At 45.0% G+C, this 23,956-nt stretch overlaps 1 protein-coding gene across 1 annotated transcript in view; it reads right to left on the bottom strand.

Moving 5' to 3' along the window:
- The window catches only part of KDSR (3-ketodihydrosphingosine reductase), a 44,139-nt gene that overhangs the window by 4,658 nt on the left and 15,525 nt on the right, over window positions 1-23,956 (bottom strand). The window contains exons 4-8 of the mRNA XM_006122887.5: window positions 21,761-21,826; window positions 21,547-21,642; window positions 19,395-19,586; window positions 14,153-14,236; window positions 3,258-3,341 (exon numbers count right to left, since the gene is read on the bottom strand). Of these exons, the coding sequence (XP_006122949.1) occupies window positions 3,258-3,341; window positions 14,153-14,236; window positions 19,395-19,586; window positions 21,547-21,642; window positions 21,761-21,826 (522 nt within the window). The remainder of the gene's footprint in view (window positions 1-3,257; window positions 3,342-14,152; window positions 14,237-19,394; window positions 19,587-21,546; window positions 21,643-21,760; window positions 21,827-23,956) is intronic.

The raw sequence follows: 23,956 nt of genomic DNA, 5'->3' as shown, positions 1-23,956 counted from the left end.
CAAATCTCACGCTTCATTTGCATAATTGCAGACTGGGTCCTTTTGGGAAAAAACCCTTTTTCGAAAGAACCCAGGAGCATGAGTTCTTTTGAAAAAGGGTTTCCCCCCCCCCCCCGAAAGAACCCTGTAAAAACTGTGTGTGTGTGGGGGGGGGAAGGGTTTCGAAAAAGCACTCACACACGATTATGCAAATGAAGTGCAAGATTTGTAAATCCGTGATTCATTTGAATTTCAATCTACTTCATTTGCATTCCTCTTTTGAGAGAGGAATGCAGTCTAGACATAGCCTGTGTGTCAAAATAGGCAACAGTTTTTACCTTCATGTCATGTTGGATGGTTGTGCCCAGAGCGGTCCTGTCTGTAGGACAGTTCAGGGCATCTGCACTGGGCCCACCCACACTCACCACAGCAGACGCAGCACCCTGTTCTACCCTCTTCCAGCTAGGGTACTCTGCTTCACCATGCGGGTGAGAAGCGGAACACTCTGGGCCTGGCCCCAGCCTGCTCTCATCTCCCAAGTGATGTGGGATTGGGGGAACAGAATGGAGTGGGCTGGGGCCAGAGCTGGCTGAGAGATGAGCCTAACAAGTTGCTGGGTTCCTTTAATTCCCACAGATCCTGCCACCACAGTGAGTGTGGGAGGCCCCAATTTCCTGCTGCCACTCCATGCCAGATCCCCCAGATCACATCTCTATAGAGATGGGACTTTGGGGAAGGGATGCAATGGGCAAGGGAGGGGGCAGGAAGAGGCCTAGTGCGGGTGGACCAGGGGCAGAACTTGGGGGAAGGGAAGAAGTGATGGTGTGAGGTCTAGAAAACGACCTATGAGGGAAGACTCAAATATTTGGGCTTGTTTAGTTCAGAAGAGAGAAGACTGAGAGGGGAGGGGACATAGCAGTTTTTAAGTATCTAAAAGGGTGTTACAAGGAAGAGGGAGAAAAATTGTTCACCTTGGCCTCTGATCATAGGACAAGAAGCAATGGGCTTAAATTGCAGTAAGGGAAGTTTAGGTTGGACAGTAGGAAAAGTTTCCTAACTGATAGGATAGTTAAACACTGGAATAAATTGCTTAGGGAGGTTGTGGAATCTCCATCACTAGAGATATTTAAGAGCAGGTTGGCTAGACATCTAGCAGGGATGATCTAGCTTGTGCTTGGTCCTGCCCTGAGGGCCGGGGACTGGACTTGATGACCTCTCAAGATCCCTTCCAGTTTTAGTATTCTATGATTCTGTGAGGTCTTGGGCGGGTTGCCTCGGGCCCTATGCCCCCCCCTCACCCCGGGATGGGTCTGGTAGCAACCTAAAACAAGTTGTAGTGTGCTTAAGCACCTGAATAAAGATGTTCAAAATCAAAGTGCACATGGAAAGCTGAACAAATCCAGGGGTTAATGACGAAGGGTGACAGCCATCTTTTTCATACATATGCAAGCATAACTGTGCACCTACCATCTAGCACAGTGTTTCTAAAACTGTGTTCTGAGGCACACTGGTGTGCCGCAAGGCAGTCGGAGGTATGCCACAGAGAACTACAGAGTTCAAAATGACTACCCTTAAAGGGGCAGATGACTTTTTTTGGCTCAATAACTCCCCCCCACGTGAGTGTGTGTGTGTGTGTGTGTGTGCGCGCACGCGCTCAACAAAAAAATCCTTGGTGTTCCTCAAAAAAATTACTGCAGTTCATAAGCCTGAGGCTCTACTCTAAAAATTTGAAATTAAGCATGTGGAAGGAGATTTAATATTAGTTAAGATACAACATTTTCAAGTAAGTAAAAGTAGACCTGTCCATCCAGCGGTCTTTAATTGGTATGATTTGTTTTTATATATGGCATATTATGAAAAATGGTATTTAACTACCAAGAACAAAATGTAGCCGTGTTAGTCTGGTGTAGCTGAAACAAAATACAGGACTATGTAGCACTTTAAAGACTAACAAGATGGTTTATTAGATGATGAGCTTTCGTGGGCCAGACCCACTTCCTCAGATCTGAGGAAGTGGGTCTGGCCCACGAAAGCTCATCATCTAATAAACCATCTTGTTAGTCTTTAAAGTGCTACATAGTCCTGTATTTTGTTTCAAGAACAAGAAGATCTCACTGAACAAATAGTGAAATGGTCTCCAAGAATATTACTGTACCGTTAACTAAAGCAAATAATTTAATGCTCAGGCAGACTCACTGTGAAAATACTGGAAAATAAATATTTTATTCTTATATTGTTAGCCTGGATAACCTTTATGAAAGTAACAGAAAGATGGCTACCTACCATAATAATTTGACTCTTTTCCTTTTTAATTTTTTTTGACATACCTAGACATTCTGAAACAGTGTTCTGCACTGAATTATCTTGGCCATAGGGTTTATTTTTTTCATGTTGTTATCTGGAAATAGCTAAGGCATGTTGGTGAAGACTCAAAAAAACTTCACACACATACTTGGTGCACTTTTAGATCATGTTTTTAAAGTAAGAAAGGGATAACCTCTCCCTTTCTGGAACTATAAATTCTACTACTGGGGTTATAGTTGTCAGTTGAATATATTAAGAACTGAAACACAATTTGATAGTATCTGGCTGCAAGCAAAGATGATGATGCTTTATTCTCATGACTGCTTTCCAGGAAATAGGTTTAAGGCACTTCTCTTAATGTCATTTCTCTTTATGCTCTAAGAATGAAGATCCTGTAGCACAAGTCTCTGAAGAAGATCAGAAATACTGATGCTAGAAACAGAGATGCTAAAAACATAGATGTCTCCATTGCTACAACCAGTGGGATTTTCTGCACTGTGATTACTCACAAATGAAATACTCGATCACACTAGAATACTGTGAATTTCTGTACAGTTACTTCAGTGCCATTTGATCTTAATTTGATTGTAATCCGAAAAATGAAGGCTTCCTTGGCTCATCAGGCAAGTTATTTTTTTTACCAGCCATCTGATGCATGGAAAACATATTTATAATGTTTTAAAACATTCACAATTTTTGTTTGCGTCCTATGACATTACTGCATTATGTTTTGTGAGCAGAACTGCCAAACACATGTTATTTCCAAGGGATTAAATTAAAGGTATTTAGGGACTAGTGATAAAAGGGAAATAAAGAAATGCTAAATGACATTCTGGTACAAAAATAAAAGTAACATTCCATGTAGGAAAAATGTTTTATATTACATTATTCTTATTTGTATCTTAAGCAAGTACTTCATGCAACCATTTCCCATCCCATGTCTCCCCTCAAGACCTTATTAAAAATATACTTACTATGGCATCTTTAACAAGAACTCTGGCAACCTGTTCTGCTTGGCAAACAGATGAAGTTTCGGATATTAGTTTAGTCTCTAAAGGCTTTAAAAAAATATAGAAGTATGATTATAAATATCATTATTCTGACAACTCTCACAAGATAAAAGCTCAGTTACCGTTCTTTGTGTTGTGTAATTTACCTGCCTCAGGTTTTAGTGGTGTGTCTACACAGCAGGGCTTAGCTTAATTTGCATAGCTTATTTCGAGTTAGGTCAATTGTGTAGCTTATTTCAAAATTGTAAGTGTCTACACAGCACTTACAGAGCACTCTTTCTCTGACTTCCCTTATTCCTCATACAATGAGGGTTACAGAAGTCGGAGTAAGAAGTTCTCCAGCTTGACAGTATTTCGACATTTATTTCAAAATAATTGACTGCTATGTAGACATGGACTAAGTTACTTTGAAATAACACTAGTTATTTCAAAATAATGTTGCTGAGTAGACATATCCTAAGTGAACTGGCAGCAATTTAGATTCACTGTACCAATACTGTTAACAAAAGACACCACATAGACTGTCAGATACATTTTCTCCTTTTATAAAGGTAAAGGCACCATCTCATCAAATAAAGGACAACTTCATAAAAGGTGTCAACGCTCTGTTTGCTTTTGGTTACTTGTAATATTTTACCATAACAGAATATTTAAAATAATAATTCCTCAAGTATTGTAGTCTTAAATGAAATATTAGAATTATCAAACATCTGTAGCATATATTGGAAATTTAAACTGCTTTCCATTAACAAGAAAATACTTTAAGATGTACAAAACAAGAAATCATTAAAAGTGCAATTTTCTGTACACAGTATCCTTCAAAAATCCACTTTTGCATCTCCTGACCTTTCGAGGGGATATCGGAAATTCACATGAAGTTCTGCACTTCTCAAATGAAGCAGCTGAGATGCTACATTAATGCCTTTGAGGCAACTTGGCATCTATCATTTAGATCACATTTGATTTAACAGACCTGTTACAAGAACAGAAACAAACCAATGTGGCATGCTTAGCTCTTGGGCAGGTGGGCAATTTTATATCTCAAGCACAATACTGAGAGAACTTCTGTTGAAGTTTCAATAGCGAAGACTGGAAGTTACAATGCAACTCCATGTAAGTTAAATACAGAAACTACTTTAGTGTAACATTGAGGTTGCACAGTCAAAACTTAAAGAGTAAGGAAATATCTATGTTAAGATCATACTCACAAGCTGAACTCTGCTCCACTGTGCATTTCCATTATAAGAGAATCTTTAGAGCCCTGCAAATTCCTGGATACGAGAGGGTTACTCACTCTGTACAGTAACTGACATTCTTCAAGATGGGGGACCCTGTGGGTGCTCCACCTTAGGTGTTTTGGCACCACAGTGCACCTGGCTGGAAGATTTTACTAGCAATGGCTTTGACAGCTAGCTCACACATGCGCCAAAATGCTACACGCGCTAGGTGGCTAATGTGCATGCGTGAGGTACGATCGCCTCAGTTCCTTCTCTGCCCCCAGAAAAGTATGGAAATAGTACCAAAGCAGAGGAGAGGAAGAATTGGTGGTGGAGCACCCACAGGGACACCTATCTCGAAGAATGTTAGTTACTGCAGAGGGTGAGTAACCCTCTCTTCTTCAAGAAGTGTCCCTGTGGGTGCTCCACCTTAGGCGACTACAAGCAGTTTATCTACTGGAGGTGGGAGCTTCGGACAGTGAATTGTCCTTTTGGACCGTGGTCAGGATGGTATGTCTGAATACAGTTCCTCTGGACACGTAGGAGTCCAGAACATAGTGAGCAGTGAACGTATGAGTAGACCACCAGTTGGCCGATTTGCACATATTGAACAGGAAGATGCCCTGTACATAGGCTGTTGATGCTGCCATGGCCCTGGTCGAATGTGCACAAAGTTGTGCAGGTGTTTTTTTTAACCAAAGGTTGAATATACTATTCTTATGCATTGAATTATCCATTTTAAGATCCTCTGGGAGGAGAAGGGGCGTCCCCGGGATTGTTTGGTGGTTGATATGAATAACTTGTTGGTTTTCCGAATTTGCTTGATTCTTTCCAGGTAGAATGCAATGGCCCTCTGTAAATCCAGAGTATGGAGCGTGGCCTCTGTCTGGTTGGCGTGAGGTTTGGGAAAAAAAAAAGAGGTAAAATTACTAGGTTTGTTACAGTGGAAAGCAGAGGGCACCTTTGGCAGGAACCTAGGGTGAAGTTGGAGGACTACCTTGTCCTTATGAAAGTCCTTAGTTCGAATTAACTGTTACACCTCATTCCATTTAAATCCCAGGCTTCACTTGCAATTTCGAATGCCTACATTAGCCTCCCTAGTTCGAACTAAGGGGCTAGTGTAGACATACCCTGTTAGCGTTTGTAATGGCTATTGTTTGTTGATGTGTGGGCCTCTTGATTAGGCAGTCATCGAAGTAAGGAAAAATAATGATGCTCTACCTCCTGAGGAAGGCCGTGACCATGGCTAGTCTTGGAAAATACTCAAGGGGCCATGGAAAGACCAAAAGGAAGGACTTGATTTTGGTAGCATTCTTGTCATATCATGAACCTCAGGAATTTCCTGTAGGCAGGATGTATGGTTGTGTGAAAATATATGTTCTGAAGGTTGAGGGCTGAGAACTAGTCCCCTTTGTCCAGTGCTGGTATAACAGTTGCAAGAGTCACCATTCTGAATTTGCTGTTGCGGACAAACTTGTTGAGATTTCTGAGATCTAAAATTGGCCTCCAGCTGCCTGCTTTCTTGGTACCGTATTTTCCGGCGTATAGGGCGACTGGGTGTATAAGACGACCCTCTATCTTTTTAATTAAAAGATAGGGTTTAATCTTATACCCCAGCGCCCCTCCGCCTCCTTTGCTCCCGGTGTCCCTGGTCTGCTGGAGATGGTCCCCAGCAGACCAGAGGCACCGGGAGCAAAGCCGCCAGGAGCGCCTGGGCTGCCCCCCCCCCCCCCGCCGGAGCCCCTCCGCGGCTTTGAAAGCCTCGGGGGAAGCCGGCGGGGGGGCATCCCAGGCGCGCATGGGCTGCCCCCCCGCCGGAGCCCCTCCGCGGCTTTGAAAGCCTCGGGGGAAGCCGGCGGCGGGGCATCCCAGGCGCGCATGGGCTGCGCCCCCGCCGGAGCCCCTCCGCGGCTTTGAAAGCCTCGGGGGAAGCCGGCGGCGGGGCATCCCAGGCGCGCATGGGCTGCGCCCCCGCCGGAGCCCCTCCGCGGCTTTGAAAGCCTCGGGGGAAGCCGGCGGGGGGGCATCCCAGGCGCGCATGGGCTGCGCCCCCGCCGGAGCCCCTCCGCGGCTTTGAAAGCCTCGGGGGAAGCCGGCGGGGGGGCATCCCAGGCGCGCATGGGCTGCGCCCCCGCCGGAGCCCCTCCGCGGCTTTGAAAGCCTCGGGGGAAGCCGGCGGCGGGGCATCCCAGGCGCGCATGGGCTGCGCCCCCGCCGGAGCCCCTCCGCGGCTTTGAAAGCCTCGGGGGAAGCCGGCGGGGGGGCATCCCAGGGAAAGCCGCGGAGGGGCTCCGGCGGGGGCGCAGCCCATGCGCGCCTGGGATGCCCCCCCGCCGGCTTCCCCCGAGGCTTTCAAAGCCGCGGAGGGGCTCCGGCGGCGGGGCATCCGGCGTACAAGACGACCCCCGATTTTTGGGGGATGTTTTTTAACATCAGAGGTCGTCTTGTACGCCGGAATATACGGTAGTTAGTTAGAAAACAGTTGGAATAGAACCCACCTCCCCGATATTCTGTGGGAATTGGTTCTACTGCCACTAGGCTGAGCAGCTTTTGTACCTCTGCTTGTAACAGGGGCTCATGAGGGGGACTGGATAGGAGGTTGTATAGGGGGTTTAGATGTAAAAGGAATTGTATAGCCCAATTTGATGATCTTGAGAACCCATTTGTCTGTAGTAATAAAGGCCCACTGTTGGTAAAAGGGTCTTGGTGATGGAAGATTGTGTTTGAAGGCCCTGAATCTTTGGAGTGGTCACTCAGACCCCCGATCAAAACTTCAAATCTGCTGTTTGAAGTGGGCAGAGTATTGGAAGACTGGTTATGTTGATGCCTCCTTCTATTGGGACGTTGCTTGGGCCTGTTGTCATATGGCCTCTGATGTTGCCTGTGATAGTTTAAGTCTCTTGGTCTTTGGTATGGGGTGTATCTGTGTCTTATTAGGTGGGGTGTACATGTCTAAAGTATGCAAATGTGGTACAGGAATCTTTGAGTAACACATTGTAGCAAATAGTTGGTTATTATCGAAAGGGGAGATCCAAAAGAATTACAGACAAAGATGGAGGGACTCCCGATGATTGTAACCATGACACTCTGTGCATTACTACTGCTGTAGTTGTGGTCCTAGCTGCTTTATCCACCAAATCCACTGCAGCCTGGAGAGCTGTTTTTGCTCTGGATTGGCCCTCTTTGATGATGGGTTGGAGTTGAGGTCCTTTGTTTTCATGAAGGTCCTGTAAGAGATCTTGTAAACTGGAGTAATTTACATAATCATAGTTAGCCAGAAAGGCAGTGCAAGTTGATATTCTGATCTGAAGGGTGACAGAGGGAGTATACTTTCTGACCAAAGAGATCCAGTTGTTTGTGCTCTTTCTTTTCAGGCGTAGACTTGTATTGAGGGCATTTTGACCTGTGATGAACAGAGTCCACGACCAATGAGTTTGGATGGGAATATGAAGAGAAAATCCATCCCTTTTGCAGGAACAAAGCATTTTCTATCTGCTGTCTGGTTGGGGGAAGATAGAGGCTAGTGTCTGCCAGAGTAGTTCCATGCTTCCATGATAGCCTCGTTGATGGATAATGCTATCTTTGAGGATGTATCTGGTTGGATTATTTTGAGTAATTTGTATTGTGTGATTTGCACTTCTTGGAGTGCGATGTCCTGAGACTGAGCCACTCATTTGAATAATTCTTGGAATTGTTTCAGGTCATCTGTTGGTGGAGAGGGTGATACTTGGAAAACTGCCTCATCTGGAGCAGCAGAAGACCCATGTGACTGTGAAGAGCTCTCTGAATCCGACTGAGGTAACTTATCATCATGTGTGGTATCTGCCTGGGTTATTACCAAAGAAGGGGGACGAGACTATGACAAATGTGCCCTGGTAGCCAGAGACTGTGTAGCGGTATGCACTAGTGTAGAGGCTCGAGTACCTTGTGGGGAATGGTGATGGGAGGAGCGGGGGCAATATTGGTGCCATGGCTCCCAGAGAGGCCACTGAGGTGGAAGCTGTTGCGATGGATATAGCCATGGGGGGTTAAACCATGCAAGTTGAGGGGGTTGTTGAAAGGGATGGTGCCAGGTAGAGTGCCATGAAGCCACTGAGCCCGTTGGGGATGAGTGGTGTGATGAAAATCTCCTCCCTCGTCCACTGCCATGTTCAGTTTGTGGTGACAACGGTGTGGGAGAATAAGAAAAAAATTTCTCCACTTTGCCTATACGGGCTAGAATGAGGTAACATTGGAGAGCATGGTGAAGCTACTCCCTGCACTGGTGGAGATAGTGTGCCCGATTGTGGGTCTTTTTGTAAATGGCATGTCTTATTAGCCACTTTCTTATGCTCTGGTGCTGGAGAGTTTTAATTCCAGCTATTGGGAACTGGCTTGTTTGATCAGTGCTGGGATGCCTCCGTGGATGCCAGCGGCGGCATTTCCTGTTTTGTCGGTGCCGGTTGGCTAGCCACATTGGCAGCTGCTGAGGGGGTAGGCTGCCGTTTCGGTTTCAACTCAGCTCTCTTAGCTGAAGTCAGTTTTCGCTTCTCCACGGTGCTGTAAGTAGTCGGCACCAGGGAACGGGTGGCCCGGGACATTGCAGGCAGTGATCATGCTGGGGAAACCCATGGTGCTCGAGAGCCTCTGTGGGATGATAAACTAACCCTCTCATGGGGCTTTGAGTGTGCCTGCATCTCTGGGGATTTATCTCCTGATAGAGGAGATTTCTCCCAAAGGAGTTTCTTCAGCACATGATGATTATTTTCCTTCAGAAAAAGGGTGCAAAGAAGAGCTAAGGAGATGCAAGTCAGAACAGAAGCCACTGAGCATATGCTAAAGCTCATGAAAGACCAAAATGAGATGCTGAAGTGTCTTATCAAGATGCGGCATGAACAGAACCAAAGGCCTATCAGCACATGCAGAATTCTTTTCACAGCAACCTTCCCTCTACGCTCATTTTCACAGTCAGATAATGTTTTTTTCCCAGCATACTTCACTCCCTGTCAAAGTAGTAGTGACCAACAACTGGACGTTAACACCTTTCCAATAACAAGATATCAAAGATAAATGTGCTGTAGGTTTCCATGAGTCTATCATGTGTGACACAACCCTCACCAATCACTCTGGCCCCTATGAAGACCTGCAATATCCCTTGGGTATTATGGGAATGCCTTGCTCAGGATAATCAGTGATAGGAGGCAGGGAAGCAACCCCAACACACAGAAGTGTCAGCACCCCTCATTGTCAAATTGGTTCTTCAGAGCCTCTCTGATATTGATGGCCACCCTGTGGCCGACAGCATGAGTGTCTGGATATTCAAGTTATATGTTCAGGCACTAGGTCTCATTGTTCCATCCACAGGCAAACATCTCACCCTTATTCATACACAAATTATGTAAGCAGCAGCATGTAGCCACCACCTTGGGGATGTGATCCTCTAAAAGGTCCAGACTGCCATAGAGACAGCTCCATCTCCCTTTCAAGCTGCCCAAGTTACATTCAACAACCATGTGGCATCAGTTTAGCTTGTTGTTGGAACCACTCCTTACTGCTGTTCAGGTGTCCCATATAAGGCTTCATGAGCCAGGGCACTGTAAGGGGTAAGCTGTATTACCTAGGATCTCTGTGGGCATTTCCATATCCCCCTCTAATTTTCTGATCTGGAAAGTCCCAGCATGCAGCTTTTTGGATAGACCACTGTTCCTGAAGATGCTGGCATCACATCTTTCAAGACCACCCTGCATTTATGTCTCTGAAATGCCCACAGCGATCCACAAGTGCCTGATACACCAGGGAGAAGTACTCCTTATGACTGATGTACTATACTCTGAAACAAGGTGTGGGTGGTGCTATAATGGGAATTCGTGCTCTTGATTGCCCTGCCAGAGTTTGGAAAGCTCATTTCAGCAAAGCCAGCCACTATGTCATCTACATTTTCAGAGTCGCAGTCTTATGCAACAAAATGTGATTTATAGCTCTGCACACTTGCATAAATGCTGCCCAGATGGTCTACTTCCCCACTCCAAAATGATGTGCAACTGAACAGTAGCCAGCTTCCACAAAACAATTGCAACACACGTCTCTACCGAGAAAGCAGCTCTCATTCAGGAATCCTTGTGCGGCAGTTCAGGTGCCAATACAGCACACAGCTCCAGGAAGATTGCTTCCTGCATCCAAAAGTTCTGTAGCCATTGGTCTTCATTGCACACCTGCATAACTAGGGCTCACCAAGCGATGGTGAGCCCCGCTCGCCTGCCGCGCGGCTCTGCGCTCTGCGCATGCACAGATCATTCTGCGCCAGCTCTTCCGGGGTGTAATCTACTCGCCACGGGCAAGTAGATTACATTATTTGTCGAGCCCTGTGCATGACAATGCAATCCCACCACTTAGTGCTGGCTTCCCTAGCCCAAAAGTGACACACTACTGTGCACAGCTGCTCTGAGATAGCACAATTCAATCCCACTTCACTGCTGTCCCTGGCACCTCACATTGTTGTCCACATCCAAGTCTTTGTCCTCTGTTATTAAGTGCATAAGGAGCTTTCCTGCAGTGCGTGATGTTCTAAACACACTAAATACAACATGAGAGAGAAGTCTGGGATCCAAGATTTCTCACAGCAGATGCTAGAGTTTGCAGCAAGAACTCATTCAAGTGGCGCAAAAGCAAGCCAGAAGCCCCAGGAGTGTTGGGAAGCAAAGAGGTGGCTGACAGGATGTTTTTCATGTTCCCAAAATGCCTAGTGCTATGTTGTGTGTTCCCACAGTGCTTAGCAACTGGAGGTGACACCAGACACTTTAAGATGCTTACCCACATTGCTTTCCTCCTTCCGTCAGTAGGGGAGCTAAGAAAGTGGCCATATGTTGACAAAGGGTGATAGAAAATCAGGTTTGGTGAGTTTTCAGTTTTGGAGATTTTTTCATGTCAACAGCAATTTTTTCATCCCCAAACCTTTCCTGACTCAGCCTATCCCCTGGCAGTGCAAGGGTAAGCTGGCTGGGAACAGGCAGTGCACAATTCACCCTATGTAGAGCTCCTAACTGCCTCACATAGGAAACATTGGTTAAATATGAATCCAGTGTTTGCAGAACAGCTCTACCATGCCTTAGAGGGATAGAGGCATCAGAAGGGAGGTGCTGCAGTGGCAGATCCAATATGGTTGAAACCACCACAGTGCTATTTACCAGCTCCAAGGGAGGAGGAAAAGGAGAAGGAGGAAGAGGTTTATATGATGCAACTTCACACACATGAATTAAAGATTTTAAAACAAAATGGTCAAGAGAATTTTAACCACCACCATGTTCCATCATTGGAGACAGAAAACATGGTGGCCTGAACTGCTAATGAGTTAAGCTTAGTCCTGGAACCACTGTCAACAATACTGAACTGCCTGCGCAAGTGGGGGGCATTAGTCCATGAATAATGAACGAGAGAAAGTGAACAACAGAATTAAGTTAGCAAATATTAATAAGCAAGATCCTTAAGCAAAGGGGAAAAGCTAGCTGTAAAAAACAAAACAAAAAAAAAAACAAAAAACAAAAAAAAAAACAAATAGTAAGATGAAGTCACTAAAGTTTGCTTAAATAAAATTAAATTTAGGACTAGATTTTTTTCTTTAATACACCCCTCAGAAAGCCTGTTTACCAAATGAATCATAAAAACCAAAGAAGTCTATTCTAAACACAAACTACTTATTGAATAATAAAAAGTATTTGTCTTATAATTCCTTGCTTGAAATGGGATCAGTCACAAGAGAGATAAGAGGTATAAAACTAGAAGGGACCCAAGAATTTACAAAACTAAATGACTTTCCAATGTACATAAATATTGTTGTAAATTAGATATCTAATTCGGCATTAGGGATATTAAATATATCAATTAATTAACTAATCCAATAGTCAATGGGATTTCCATCTATTATTCAATCAGGACTAGCATGTTCCACCTTTGAAATGTTCCACCTGTTGGGGATCTTGTACATTTCAAAGCAAAAGTTCCCACATGGAGTCTGGGGTGAGTGGGGGACTCATCGCTGGCCCCAGGCTCCGTGCAGTGTTCCAACTTTGAAATATACAAGAGTCCCCGCTGGGGCTCTTGTACATTTTTAAGAGGAAGTGCCCCTGCTTCACCTCTGCCCCGTCCCACGGAGCTGGGGGGAGCTGGCTTAAAAGCACCCCTTCTGCTTCCACCCCTTGCTGCCTCTTTGTGATAGAGACCAGGAAGATGCGGAGCGGCTTCTCGCCGCTCCGCGTCCTCCGCCGCTCCACATCTCCCTGGTCTGCTGGGGGGGGGGGGGGGGGCAGCTAGTGCCCCCCCTTAGCAGACCAGGCTTTTCTCGCCGCTGATCAGTTTCAGCAGCAGCCGACTTGGGGACACCTGGGGTAGAGCAGCTGGGGTGCTGCCGGGTTGGTCCAGTAGCGCCAACGAGTGGCGCTGCGGGACCAACCCAGCAGCACCCCAGCTGCTCTGCCCCAGGCGTCCCCTAGAGCAGTTGGGGTGCTGCTGGGTTGGTCCCGCCGCGCCAAGGGTCGGCGCTACCAGACCAACCCAGCAGCACTCCAGCTGCTCTGCCCCAGGCGTGTCCGATTCAGCTGCTCCTGGTCAGTTTCAACAGCGGCTGAATCGGAGACATCTGGGGTACAATATATACCAGTTCTGACTTACATACAAATTCAACTTAAGAACAAACCTACAGTCCCTATCTTGTACGTAACCCGGGGACTGCCTGTATTCAGTTTAAAACTTCAACATGAACCCTAGCCATGTAGCTCTTTAAAAAGTTAAGCTTTTGTTTTGGTGATCTGCTCTTGAAGGTCTGGTAAGGAGGCACAACTTAATCTATATCAGAATAGTTAGGGAATTTTTATTTATTTTAAACAAAAGCCTCCTGGCAGACACACTGGAGGAAAGAAATATAGAAGAATTACATTAAGGTATGTAATACTAAGAGAAAAAGTTTCCATCTTACATTATGGCTAAGGTTAAGATTTTATAATGGGAATTTTTCAAAGTCATGAACAGGTTGCAGACAATAAACAATTCATCTAAGCCAATGACCTGTCTGAGTGTGTGTATGTGAAAGTGGGCCAAGGGCTGACACAGAGGTAATCATGGAGGTCTATTCAAGTTGCATGACTGGTGAAAAAAATCACCAAAATCTGCCCTTAGTTACACCCTTGAAAACTACTTAGTTCAAAGATGAGGGTAATAGAGCAAAGTTTGGCCCATATTAGTCAAATACGTTTTACACTTTAAATATTAAGCAGCTAAGTAAGACTTTTGTTTCTGTTAAAACAGCATTGAAGCAAAGTAGATTGATTTACAACTGTTGACACTGGTCCCACTTCTACAGCATTTTCAGCAAGACTTTGTAAGGAACATTTTTTAAATGTATTGTAGACTGTTATATTTAAATACTTTTTTTCCCCATTGAACTCAGACCTCTGACCTGAGAGAACGATTTTTTTACAAGTAAATTGATTCTGAATATTCCTGCTGGTACTGAACTTTAACTATCAAATGTTTATCATTATCTAATGACGTTTAGGATTTTTTTTTTAAACCTATATTATACAACATTAATGAACACAGCAGACAATATTTATTATTTCAGAAGAGACAAATGCTGGACATGTATGCAAGATTCTTTATGAATTAAATTACCTTTGTTTTGCTTTCTTCTGCAAAGCCAGGTGTGTCAGTATCTGGAGGATAGGCAACTGTGACATAGATGTTATAAGGCTTTACCTGTGTTTTGGGAAAACAATTGGGTCTCTTAATATGAGGAACATATTGTTAAGTTTAATATATTCATACTAACATTCTATTGTGATAAGAAGATATTTCAACCAGGATTAAAAAAATTCTGAAAACCTGTACACAGCCTTGCAACCAGCAGGATCAGGCCTATAATTTTAACAAGGAAGCATAACAGGACAGCAGAAAATTTGAAGAACAATTAACTGGTAACTGTTTTTTACATGTCTTAATTCCAAGTGCAGAAAGGAGAAACCTGTATTCTAAGTTTAAAAAATTGAACGTATGAAAAGTCACAACACAAGGGATGCACAACATAGGGATGCACATAGCCCCAATAGCCATTAGGGATGTAAAATCCCTTTTAATCAGTTAACTGATTAAATGTTATGTTTAACTGGTTAACCACTTAAACAGCAGTGGGCTGCTGCGTGTGGGGGGGTTGGGAAGGGCGCAGGAGGACCACACTCCAGCCCGCCCACTCTCACTGGTCTATACTGGTCTCGCCTGACTATATTGGAGTGTCCTCCACCCAGTGGACCAAGCTGGGCTGGAGCAGCCTCCCATGTGCATTTTATTTTATATTCATCTCCACATGGGTCATTTACAGATTTAAAAAAGTATAAATGGTAAATTCTCTGTAACCTTAAGTCTTTAACCCAGGGGTTGGCAACCTATGGCTCACTCAGGAGTCAAATATGGCTCACAGCTTGAGCTCAGCTCCCCCTCTCTTCTTCCCTCCCCCGCAATGGGGAGCCTGTGCTGGTGATCCAGCCCCTTGCAAGATGGAGACAGCACCAGCTTCCTGCATTGGAGAGGGAGAAGGTGGCAAAAGCCCAGAGTCTCGCGGTGCAATCATGGAAAAAGCCGCAGCCACAAATGGCTCCTTGCACATGCTCCTTCTCTTCCTCCCCCAGCCGGAGGAACAAAGCTACAACATACGCACTGTCTGGAGACTTTTCTCGCTGCTCTATTGGTCAGAATCCGGCCAACGGAGTAGCCGGAAGCCATGTCTAAGACAGGAATCCTGAGAGCAGTGCTGGGTGCAAAAGCAGACCTGGTCGCCATCTTGCCCGCAAAGGACCCCGTTGCTATGGCAGTGTCCCCACTGCTCCGCGCACTCCTATGCCCCCGCCTCATGTCGTGCACTTGCACCCGCCGAAGAGCCCTGGGAGGCCACTGGAGTCTGTCATCAGCCTGAGCACCTTCTTCCTGGATCCCATCTGTGCCCGAACCTGCTGGCTGGACTCCCTGTGTGCCTGGTGAGGCATGGCCTCCATTTCACACTTGCCCTTGGGCCACTAACTTATTCTCTCTCTCTTGTGGAACAATGGCTGGCTGTCACTTGGGAATGACTTGCATCTGTTACAATGACACTGGGGGGAAAAGTAAGTGCGGCCTTGACCCTGCATCCTCTTCCCTCTGCACCAAGATCCTGCACCCCCAGCCTGCTCCTGTCCCCTCCTTCCTGGCCAGACACCAACCCCCAGCCCAGACACCCACCCACACCCTGCTCCTGCCCTCTATCCCTGGCCAGACACTTCCCCCAAGCTTGCTCCTGCACTCTCCCCCTTGGCCAGACATCCTACTCCAAGCCTGCTCCTGCATCTTACTTCCCACCCAGATCCTGCACCTCAATGCCTATCCCACTCACTGACAGGTGTGTCCCCACACACACACTTGGAGAGCCAAGGGAGTGAGACATCTCAGTTGGGTGTCAGATCAGTGAGGGTTGGAGATTTTTGGAGGGGTTTTTTTGGGGGAGGGGGGAGAAGAGTCTTCTTAATTTTGTGGTCTCCAACAGATTTTTCTGTGGGTCAGTGACGCACAAAAGAAAGACAATGTTGAAACCTTTTGTGTTGGATATAGTATTTTACTTTATTTAAAAAGGCCTGGCCAAAAAGTCCCCAATTGGGACTCAGCCCCCATCTGGCCGCAACATTGTGACATGCCTGCACCACCCCACACTTCATCCCTAAGCCTATCATACACCTGAACCCCCTGCCCTGAGCCCCTCATGCTCTTCAACCCAGACTCCTGCACCCCCACACCTGAAGCCCCATCATAACACTCCTGCACCCCAAGCCCGTGCCCATCACACGCCCAAACCCTCCTGCCTCGAGCCCCCCATACACCCAAACCCAGAATCCTGCACTCCCACATCCCCAGCCATAACACTGATGGAAGACAACCTGAACAGTGCATAAAGCTGGATTTGACCAGTTATGATGTAAACTTCAAAGAAATGTGCAAAATGATGCAATAGCAGAAGTCCCATTAAATGAAGTCTGTGAGTACAATGTTTCACTTATGCTATTATTGATCATTATGTCAATTACTGATAATATTAAATTGTATATTTTCAGTCATGCAAATGGACTTTCTTATATAGCTCTTTATTGACCACTTGTTCTGAATTTTGATGTAGTTTGGCTCTTTGGTTTGAAAAGGTTGTTGACCCCTGCTTTAAACCACAATTTGAGGATTTCAGTAACTCAGAGGTTAGTGGGTTTTTTTGTTTTGTTTTGTTACAGGAGTGCCCTGCAATGTGTAAGAGGTCACGACGGTCCCTTCTGACCTGAAAGTCTGTAAGTTTACTTAAGTACAGGCAGTCCCTGACTTACGCGGATCCGACTTATGTCGGATCCGCAGATACGTACGGGGCTGCCCCAGAGTACACGGACTGCGGGACCTCGCGGTCCTGCCGCCCGTGTACTCTGGGGCTTTGCTCTGCGTCTCCCTGGTCTGCAGACCAGGAAGACGCAGAGCAAAGCCGCGGAGGGGCTCGGGCAGCGAGGCAGCCCAAGCCACCTGAACTGCTCCGCTGCCGGCTTCCCCGAGGCTTTGCAAAGCCGCAGGGGAAGCCGGCAGAGGGACAGCCCAGACGCCCCGCGGCTGTCCCGCTGCCGGCGTCCTCAGAGGCTTTGCTCCCCGTCCCCCTGGTCTGCTGGTCTCCAGCAAACCAGGGAGACGGAGAGCAAAGCCGCGGAGGACCCAGGCGGCGTGACCGCGGTGTGTCTCGGTCCGCCGCCCGTGTCTTCCTGGTCTGCTGGGGTTGGGGGGGCGCAGCTAGTATGCCCCCCCCCCCCCCCAGCAGACTAGGCTTTTCTCCGGACGCCTGTGGCAGAGCAGCTGGGGTGCTGCCGGTTGGTCCCGCAGCGCCGCTCTGGGCGCTACTGGTCCAACCCAGCAGCACCCCAGCTGCTCTGCCCCAGGCGTCCTGATTTAGCTGCTGCTGAAACTGACCAGCGCTGACTACAGGAAGCCCGAGGCAGAGTTGCTCTGCTCCGGGCTTCCTGGAATCAGTTGCTGATCAGTTTCAGCAGCAGCTGACTTGGGGACTCTTGGGGTTCTTAAGTTGATTCTGTATGTAAGTCAGAACTGGCGGTCAGTTTCAGCAGTGGCTGAATCTGGACACCAGTTCCGACTTACATACAGATTCAACTTAAGAACAAACCTACAGTCCCTATCTTGTACGTAACCCGGGGACTGCCTGTACGGCTCTGCTCTTAGAATCGAGAAAAAAAAAGTCACGTTTTTAAACAACAGATGGGGGGGGAGGGGGCTGCGTGTGTGTATTATTCAGAATTATGGCATCTTAATTAAGTTTAAAATGATTTTCACTGTTTTATCCTTCTATTGTAACTAAAGGAGCTGATTCTAAAGCCTTCTCAAGCATCAGAATTATTTACTGAGCTTAATTCAGTTATATTTGTGCAACTTTATAAACAATAAGGGGGTTACACAGCTGTTGCTGAAGGCTTCATGTAGTATGCAACTATTTGTCATTAAGAATGCACAAAGCTTGACTGTGAAAACAGGCCTAACAGTTAGAAAAATCTTTAATTATAAACTAAATATATTTCATATAAAATGTATAGACAAACATGACTTTGTTTTTTCCTAATCCCTTTCAGACTGGAACTGCACTTTTAACAGGGTGTATATAATCTATTAGAACCAGTCAGTTTCATTTATATAATCTACTAGCAGATGTACCCAGAGTTACTTCAGACCTGAACAATTTTTTTGTAGTAAATTTTTATTTTATTTTAATTTATTTTATTTTAATTATTGGATTTTTCAAAAATGAGTGAGAGTTCAGGGGTGAGGAGGGTCAAGAGATGGGTGGCTTAGGGCTGAGCGGTTTGGGGGGGGGGGCTCAAGGCACAGGAAGAGAAAATAAAGGCAAATGGGAGGTGCAGGGCTCCAGACAGGGGGCTCAGGACAGAACTGGGAGGTGGGGGGGGCCTACCAAGGCCTCCCATGGCAATAAGGGTGGTGCTGCTCTGGCGGCGACTCCTCCCAGGGGAGTGGGTAGTGCAACCCCCAATTGGCGCCCCGCAGCCTACAGGTTGTCGAGGGAGAGGAACAGGCTCCGGGGGTTACCCCTCGCTCTCAGTCTGCTAGCAGTCTGGGGAGCAGCCAGTCTCCAGAGACTGCTTCCCTCTCCAGTGCCCCCCCAAGTGGCCTGCAGGCTGTTGGGGAGGGGAGGCTGCGAGGGTCCAGAGGCTGTTGTCAGCCTCCAGCACCTTCCTTCCCAACATAGCCTGCAGGCTGTCTGGGGAGGGGCCAGGCTGTGGGGGCTGCTCCCAGCTCCAGAGGCCACATACACCCTGTGGCTGGCAGGCTCTCCATAGGGGCTAGAGTGGGGCTCCTGGTTTGGAGCAGGGGGGCTATTTACCTGGTCTGGAGACAGGCAAGACAGTGGGGCCCCACTGGCCACTTTCTTGGAGCTGCAGCTGCCTCCGTGGACACCCTCTGTATTGCATTCCTCCTCTCTGTGCCCCTCCCTTTTGTGTTCCCCCCCTCTTTGCCTCCTCCCTTTCCATGTAATGGAAAACAGTCCCATTCCTGGCACTTCTCATTTTTCAGGCACAACCAAACCCTGACCTTGGTTTAAATTAGGATAAGAGGAAACTGCATACCAAATTTGGTAGTCTTAGCTCTTACAGTTTAGGAGGAGTTCTTGAACAAACAGATGCAGACAGATGGACTCAGACAGACAAATGCACTCTAACAGATAGATAAAGGCTGCCATCTTCTTAATTGGGCTTAATGTGCAGAAACATTTTAGTACAATGGTAGCTCAAACTGTACATAAGAATGCAAGAGATGCAACAAGTAGCTGAGAAATAATCAATCATACCTCCATTTGCAGGGCTTCAGCAAATCCTCGAAGAGCAAACTTTGTTGGAGAATAAGCTGTGTAACCAAATAATCCCAGTTGTCCAGCCTGAGATGATACAAACACAATCCTTCCCATTCTTCGTTCCTTCATGGTAGCAATTACTGCATAGCTGGGGTAAACACTACCCAGATAGTTGACTGCCATTAACCTCTGTGCAAACATCAATAGCATATTTGAATTGTAGAGATGCACAATTTGTATTGCTCAACATTTTTCAGCAATCAATACTATTTATATCAGTCATAACACAGCAATAATAAAAGGATTATAATTAGTTGGATCAGTTAGTATAGGAAAGATAGTTATATCCCAAGTTTAGAATATTATACATGTTTGAGAGGAGAAACTTGACTACACACACATGTACCTTTAAAAAAAGGTATCTATATAGCCCAATGCCATCTAGTGTATATAATAATGTCTTCAGACTACATGCTGGGCTTCATGTAAATAAAATATGCTTAGCAACTTTCAACTACTGGAATCTGAAGATGGAGAAGGCATTTTTCACCTGTCAAGAACATAATGTCTAGCAGTGTCTCAAACTTTTTAAGACCAAGGAACACCAAACAATTGTTTTTAATGAGGAACACCAAAGGGGGGGGGTGACTGCTTTGTGGGACACTGGAGTGCCGCAGAACACAGTTTAAGAAACACTGATATATAGGCATATGAAAATATATCATGAAGAATAAAAGTTACTACAAACTTTAGATAGTGCTCAATTGTTTCAAAGATAGGTAGGAAGAAGGTGGTTTGTGGTAAAAAAAACCATTAGATTTTGGGTATTATCCAATGACTAGCAGGGTAGTAAAAGGAGAGAAAAACATGCTGATTTGTGCCTCCTGCACAGTGGTATTGCAATTAACTGACAGAAGACAGTGGAAGATACTGAATTATCATGTTAAATATAATTTTACAACTTATGCTTAAACATCTTTGTAGTGTTTCACTTTAGAGTACAGAAAAAAAAAAAAAACGCATTATATATGGGGACCAGAAAGACAGAATTAACTTTACTTCAATTAACATTTCAACAACAACAACAACAAAACTTAGCCAATCTTTTTGAGTCACAAGTAGGGATGTAAACAACTAGTCACTTGACTAATCGCTTTCCCACCTGGCTGCCTCTATTAGAGGCACAAAGAGGGGCAGGAGGGGGACAGGAGACAGTGCTTGGGGAGAGCTGATTGAAAAGCTGGTTCTCCCCAGCACTGTCTATGCGAGGGTAGGGGAGGGTAGCGGGGACCGGGCGCAAGCTGGGAATCAGATGTCCTTGCATCGGGTCCCTCCGCCTCCACGGTGCTTCAGCTTTTTAAAATGTTATAAGAGCCTGAATGCTCTGAATATATTTTAAAAGGCAGAACGGCAGCAGGGTTAGCTCCAGGGGCTGAATAAAACCTAAACATAGATCTTTGTCTACTACATTGTATAATCTGCACTACCAGTCCCCTAGGGTGTGTCTAGACTAAATGGCTCCGTTCACGGAGCCATGTAGATGAGTGTACTCGGCAAAGGGAAATGAAGCAGCGATTTAAATAATCGCCACTTCATTTACATCAAAATGGCCACCGCACTGTGCTGATCAGCTGATTGTTGGCACAGCGCGGTAGCCTAGAACCCTTTGTTGTCAGATCCTTTATGCCTCGTGAAAAAACTGACCATAAATCTGTCCTAAATTTCTCAAATCTCTTAAATTTATTATATCATGTGAAGAACGTGCTTGTAATTATTTCCATTCATTGGATGTTTCTTGTTTAGAGCTAATGATCTTCAATTATCAAACTCCTAACTGAGTTCATTGGAATTGTCCTTGTTTTAAAAAAAGCACACACACAAAGTGTGTTTTCATTTTTTGGGGGAGGAAGATACTTAAAAACCACCACAAATTAGTGTCTACTGTCCACCTGTCTCCCTGTCCCTCTATGTATCTATACATAAAAACAAAAACAATCAACATTCAAAGTTTCAAATTGTGACTTGAGTACATATATTTTCAGCATCCAAGACCACAGAACAGACAGTTTTCTAGATTTAAACAGTTAGGCATTCGTAAGAAATTATACTGAATTATCTGTTAGAAGAAAAAAAAATCACGCATACTCACTTCAAAACAGCTCACTTCAAGATCTTCAAATTTCCCCGTAATTGCTGTTCCTGCACAGTTTATAAGCATGTCAACGGGACCCAACTTTTCTTGAGCCTATACAAAAGTTAGTATGCATACTGGTAACAGGGAAAATATTTTTTGTACATTGCAGCAGCTCAAAGTGTTACACATAAGGAAAAAAAAATACTGAAAACAAACACTATTTTCTTACTTGTTTAAGGACATTTTCCACATGTCCATAGTCTTTAGACACATCAACAGATATACAAAGCACAACCTAATAAAGAGAAAGGAAACAAAAGATTTAACAATGAAACAAACAGAATAAATATGTTATCTCTTTTAAAATGTTATAAAAGTCAAATGTTTTTCTGAAAAATCAAAATATGGTTTGGCAAAAATCAATAAGAAGGAGTTACTGAAGTGCAGGATATTAATGCTTCAATTATACTTATAAATAGTACTGTCTGTGTAATCATTAAGTCTGAGAAAAATCACTTATGAGTTAACCTGCTAAGAGAGGACAATCAAGTCTAATGGTTTCAAACAGTGTAATTCAATTTCAGCAGTGTCGATTTAATGGACTGATAATATGGTTCACTGACATGTTAAAAATTGCAAGCAAACTCATTTAGGTAGTTTCTGCAAGTCACAAAAGTCACTGGTTTGTTCTACGGAGTTCTTTGGAAATTCAGGATTAACACTGATTTTAAAAATACAATATAAAGCACAAGAGAAACAGCATTATTTTACTTAATTTCATGCTAATGGGGCAGTCTCTAAAAACATGTTTTTCTTTTCTACAAGTCATTTATCAATGGGATAGTAAGCTTGTAGAACAAGGTTGTTCTTAAAAAAACCAAAAAAACCAAACCCCACACACACACACACACACACACACACACACACAACGTTGGCATGCTTCTTAACTGGGACAGATGCCAGGAACAGATTCCATGGAAAGCATTTCAATGACTAATTTGTTAATCATACACAATTGTGGCAAATATTTATGATGAGAAATGGTCTCATGTGGTCTCCTTGAAGGTACTTCTGTCATGCCTCTAGCCATCATCTTTCTCTCCCTCCAAATTAGGAATTTATGGTCTCCTAAATCCTTCTCCTGCAGCTCACTTTGATCACTTTAGCAAGTCTCAGTTTACAGGACATACCACACTAATACCAACCCTGGTACCTTCCCTTGCAACAAACCCCGTTGCCAGCTTTGTCCACATATTCATTCTGCTGATACCATTATTGGACCTAACCAAGTGAGTTATAAGATCAAGAACACATATTCCTGCGCATCCAGAAATATAATCTACGCTATCATGTGCCGAAAGTGTCCGTCTGCTATGTACATTGGACAAACATCTCAGACACTTCGCCAAAGGATTAATGCCCACAAAACAGATATTAGACAAGATCACAAAGAGAAAACAGTTTCTTGCCACTTTAACCAGAAAGGACACTCTCTAAATGACTTAGCCACCTGCATTCTGCTACAAAGACCTTTTACATCTGCACTTGAAAGGGAATCCTCTGAACTGTCATTCATGTTAAAATTCGACACTTACGGACAAGGACTTAACAAGTCTTTGAACTTTCTCACCCATTATCAAGACAGTTTCCCCAATTATCACCTGTAATACCATTAACTCACAAACATCCCACTCTCCCTACCTTTAATATCAGCAATTCACAGACACTTACCTTCCTTCCTCCCCCTTCCCACCCCCCCGCATCCTCCTTCTGTTCTGCAATGTGATTTGTCCTTTTCATATTTGTTCATTTTTTTAAATTGTATCCTTTGGTATATATGGTTGTGACTACTTTCTTCCACTATTTGATCTGAGGAAGTGGGTCTGGCCCACGAAAGCTCATCATCTAATAAACCATCTTGTTAGTCTTTAAAGTGCTACATTGTCCTGCATTTTGCTTCAACTACCCCAGACTAACACGGCTACATTTCTATCACTCAGTTTACTTTAGTACTCAGGATATTAAATTTTACTGAGTTTACTTCAGCACTAGAGATTTTTCATCAACTAGTCGATCAGTCAATAAGCGGGGAGCCACAGTGGGGTTAGCTCCCGGCCCAGGAGCTAACCCCACTGCAGCTCTGCCTTTTAAATGGATTAACTGCCGATTCTCAGCTCGTGCCCAGTCCCCATTACCACCCTGACTTCCACAGAGATGGTGCTGGGTGGGATATGGGGGGAAACCATCTTTTACCAGCTCCAGCTCCCACCTTGCTGCCTCTGATGGGAGGTGGGCAGAGACTAGTCCAGCAAAAGCTAATGGGATAGTTGACTAGTTGCTTACATCTCTATTCAGCACTGTCATCCTGTTCTCTATGGGAGCAATGACAGGGTTAACCAGGGACCAGCCAACCTTTATAAACCAA

Source organism: Pelodiscus sinensis, chromosome 2, assembly GCF_052426305.1.
Source record: "Pelodiscus sinensis isolate ZL-2025 chromosome 2, ASM5242630v1, whole genome shotgun sequence".
NCBI classification, from domain to species: Eukaryota; Metazoa; Chordata; order Testudines; family Trionychidae; genus Pelodiscus; species Pelodiscus sinensis.
Note: the sequence above shows the minus strand (reverse complement) of the source record. Positions and strands in the feature narration are given on the sequence as shown.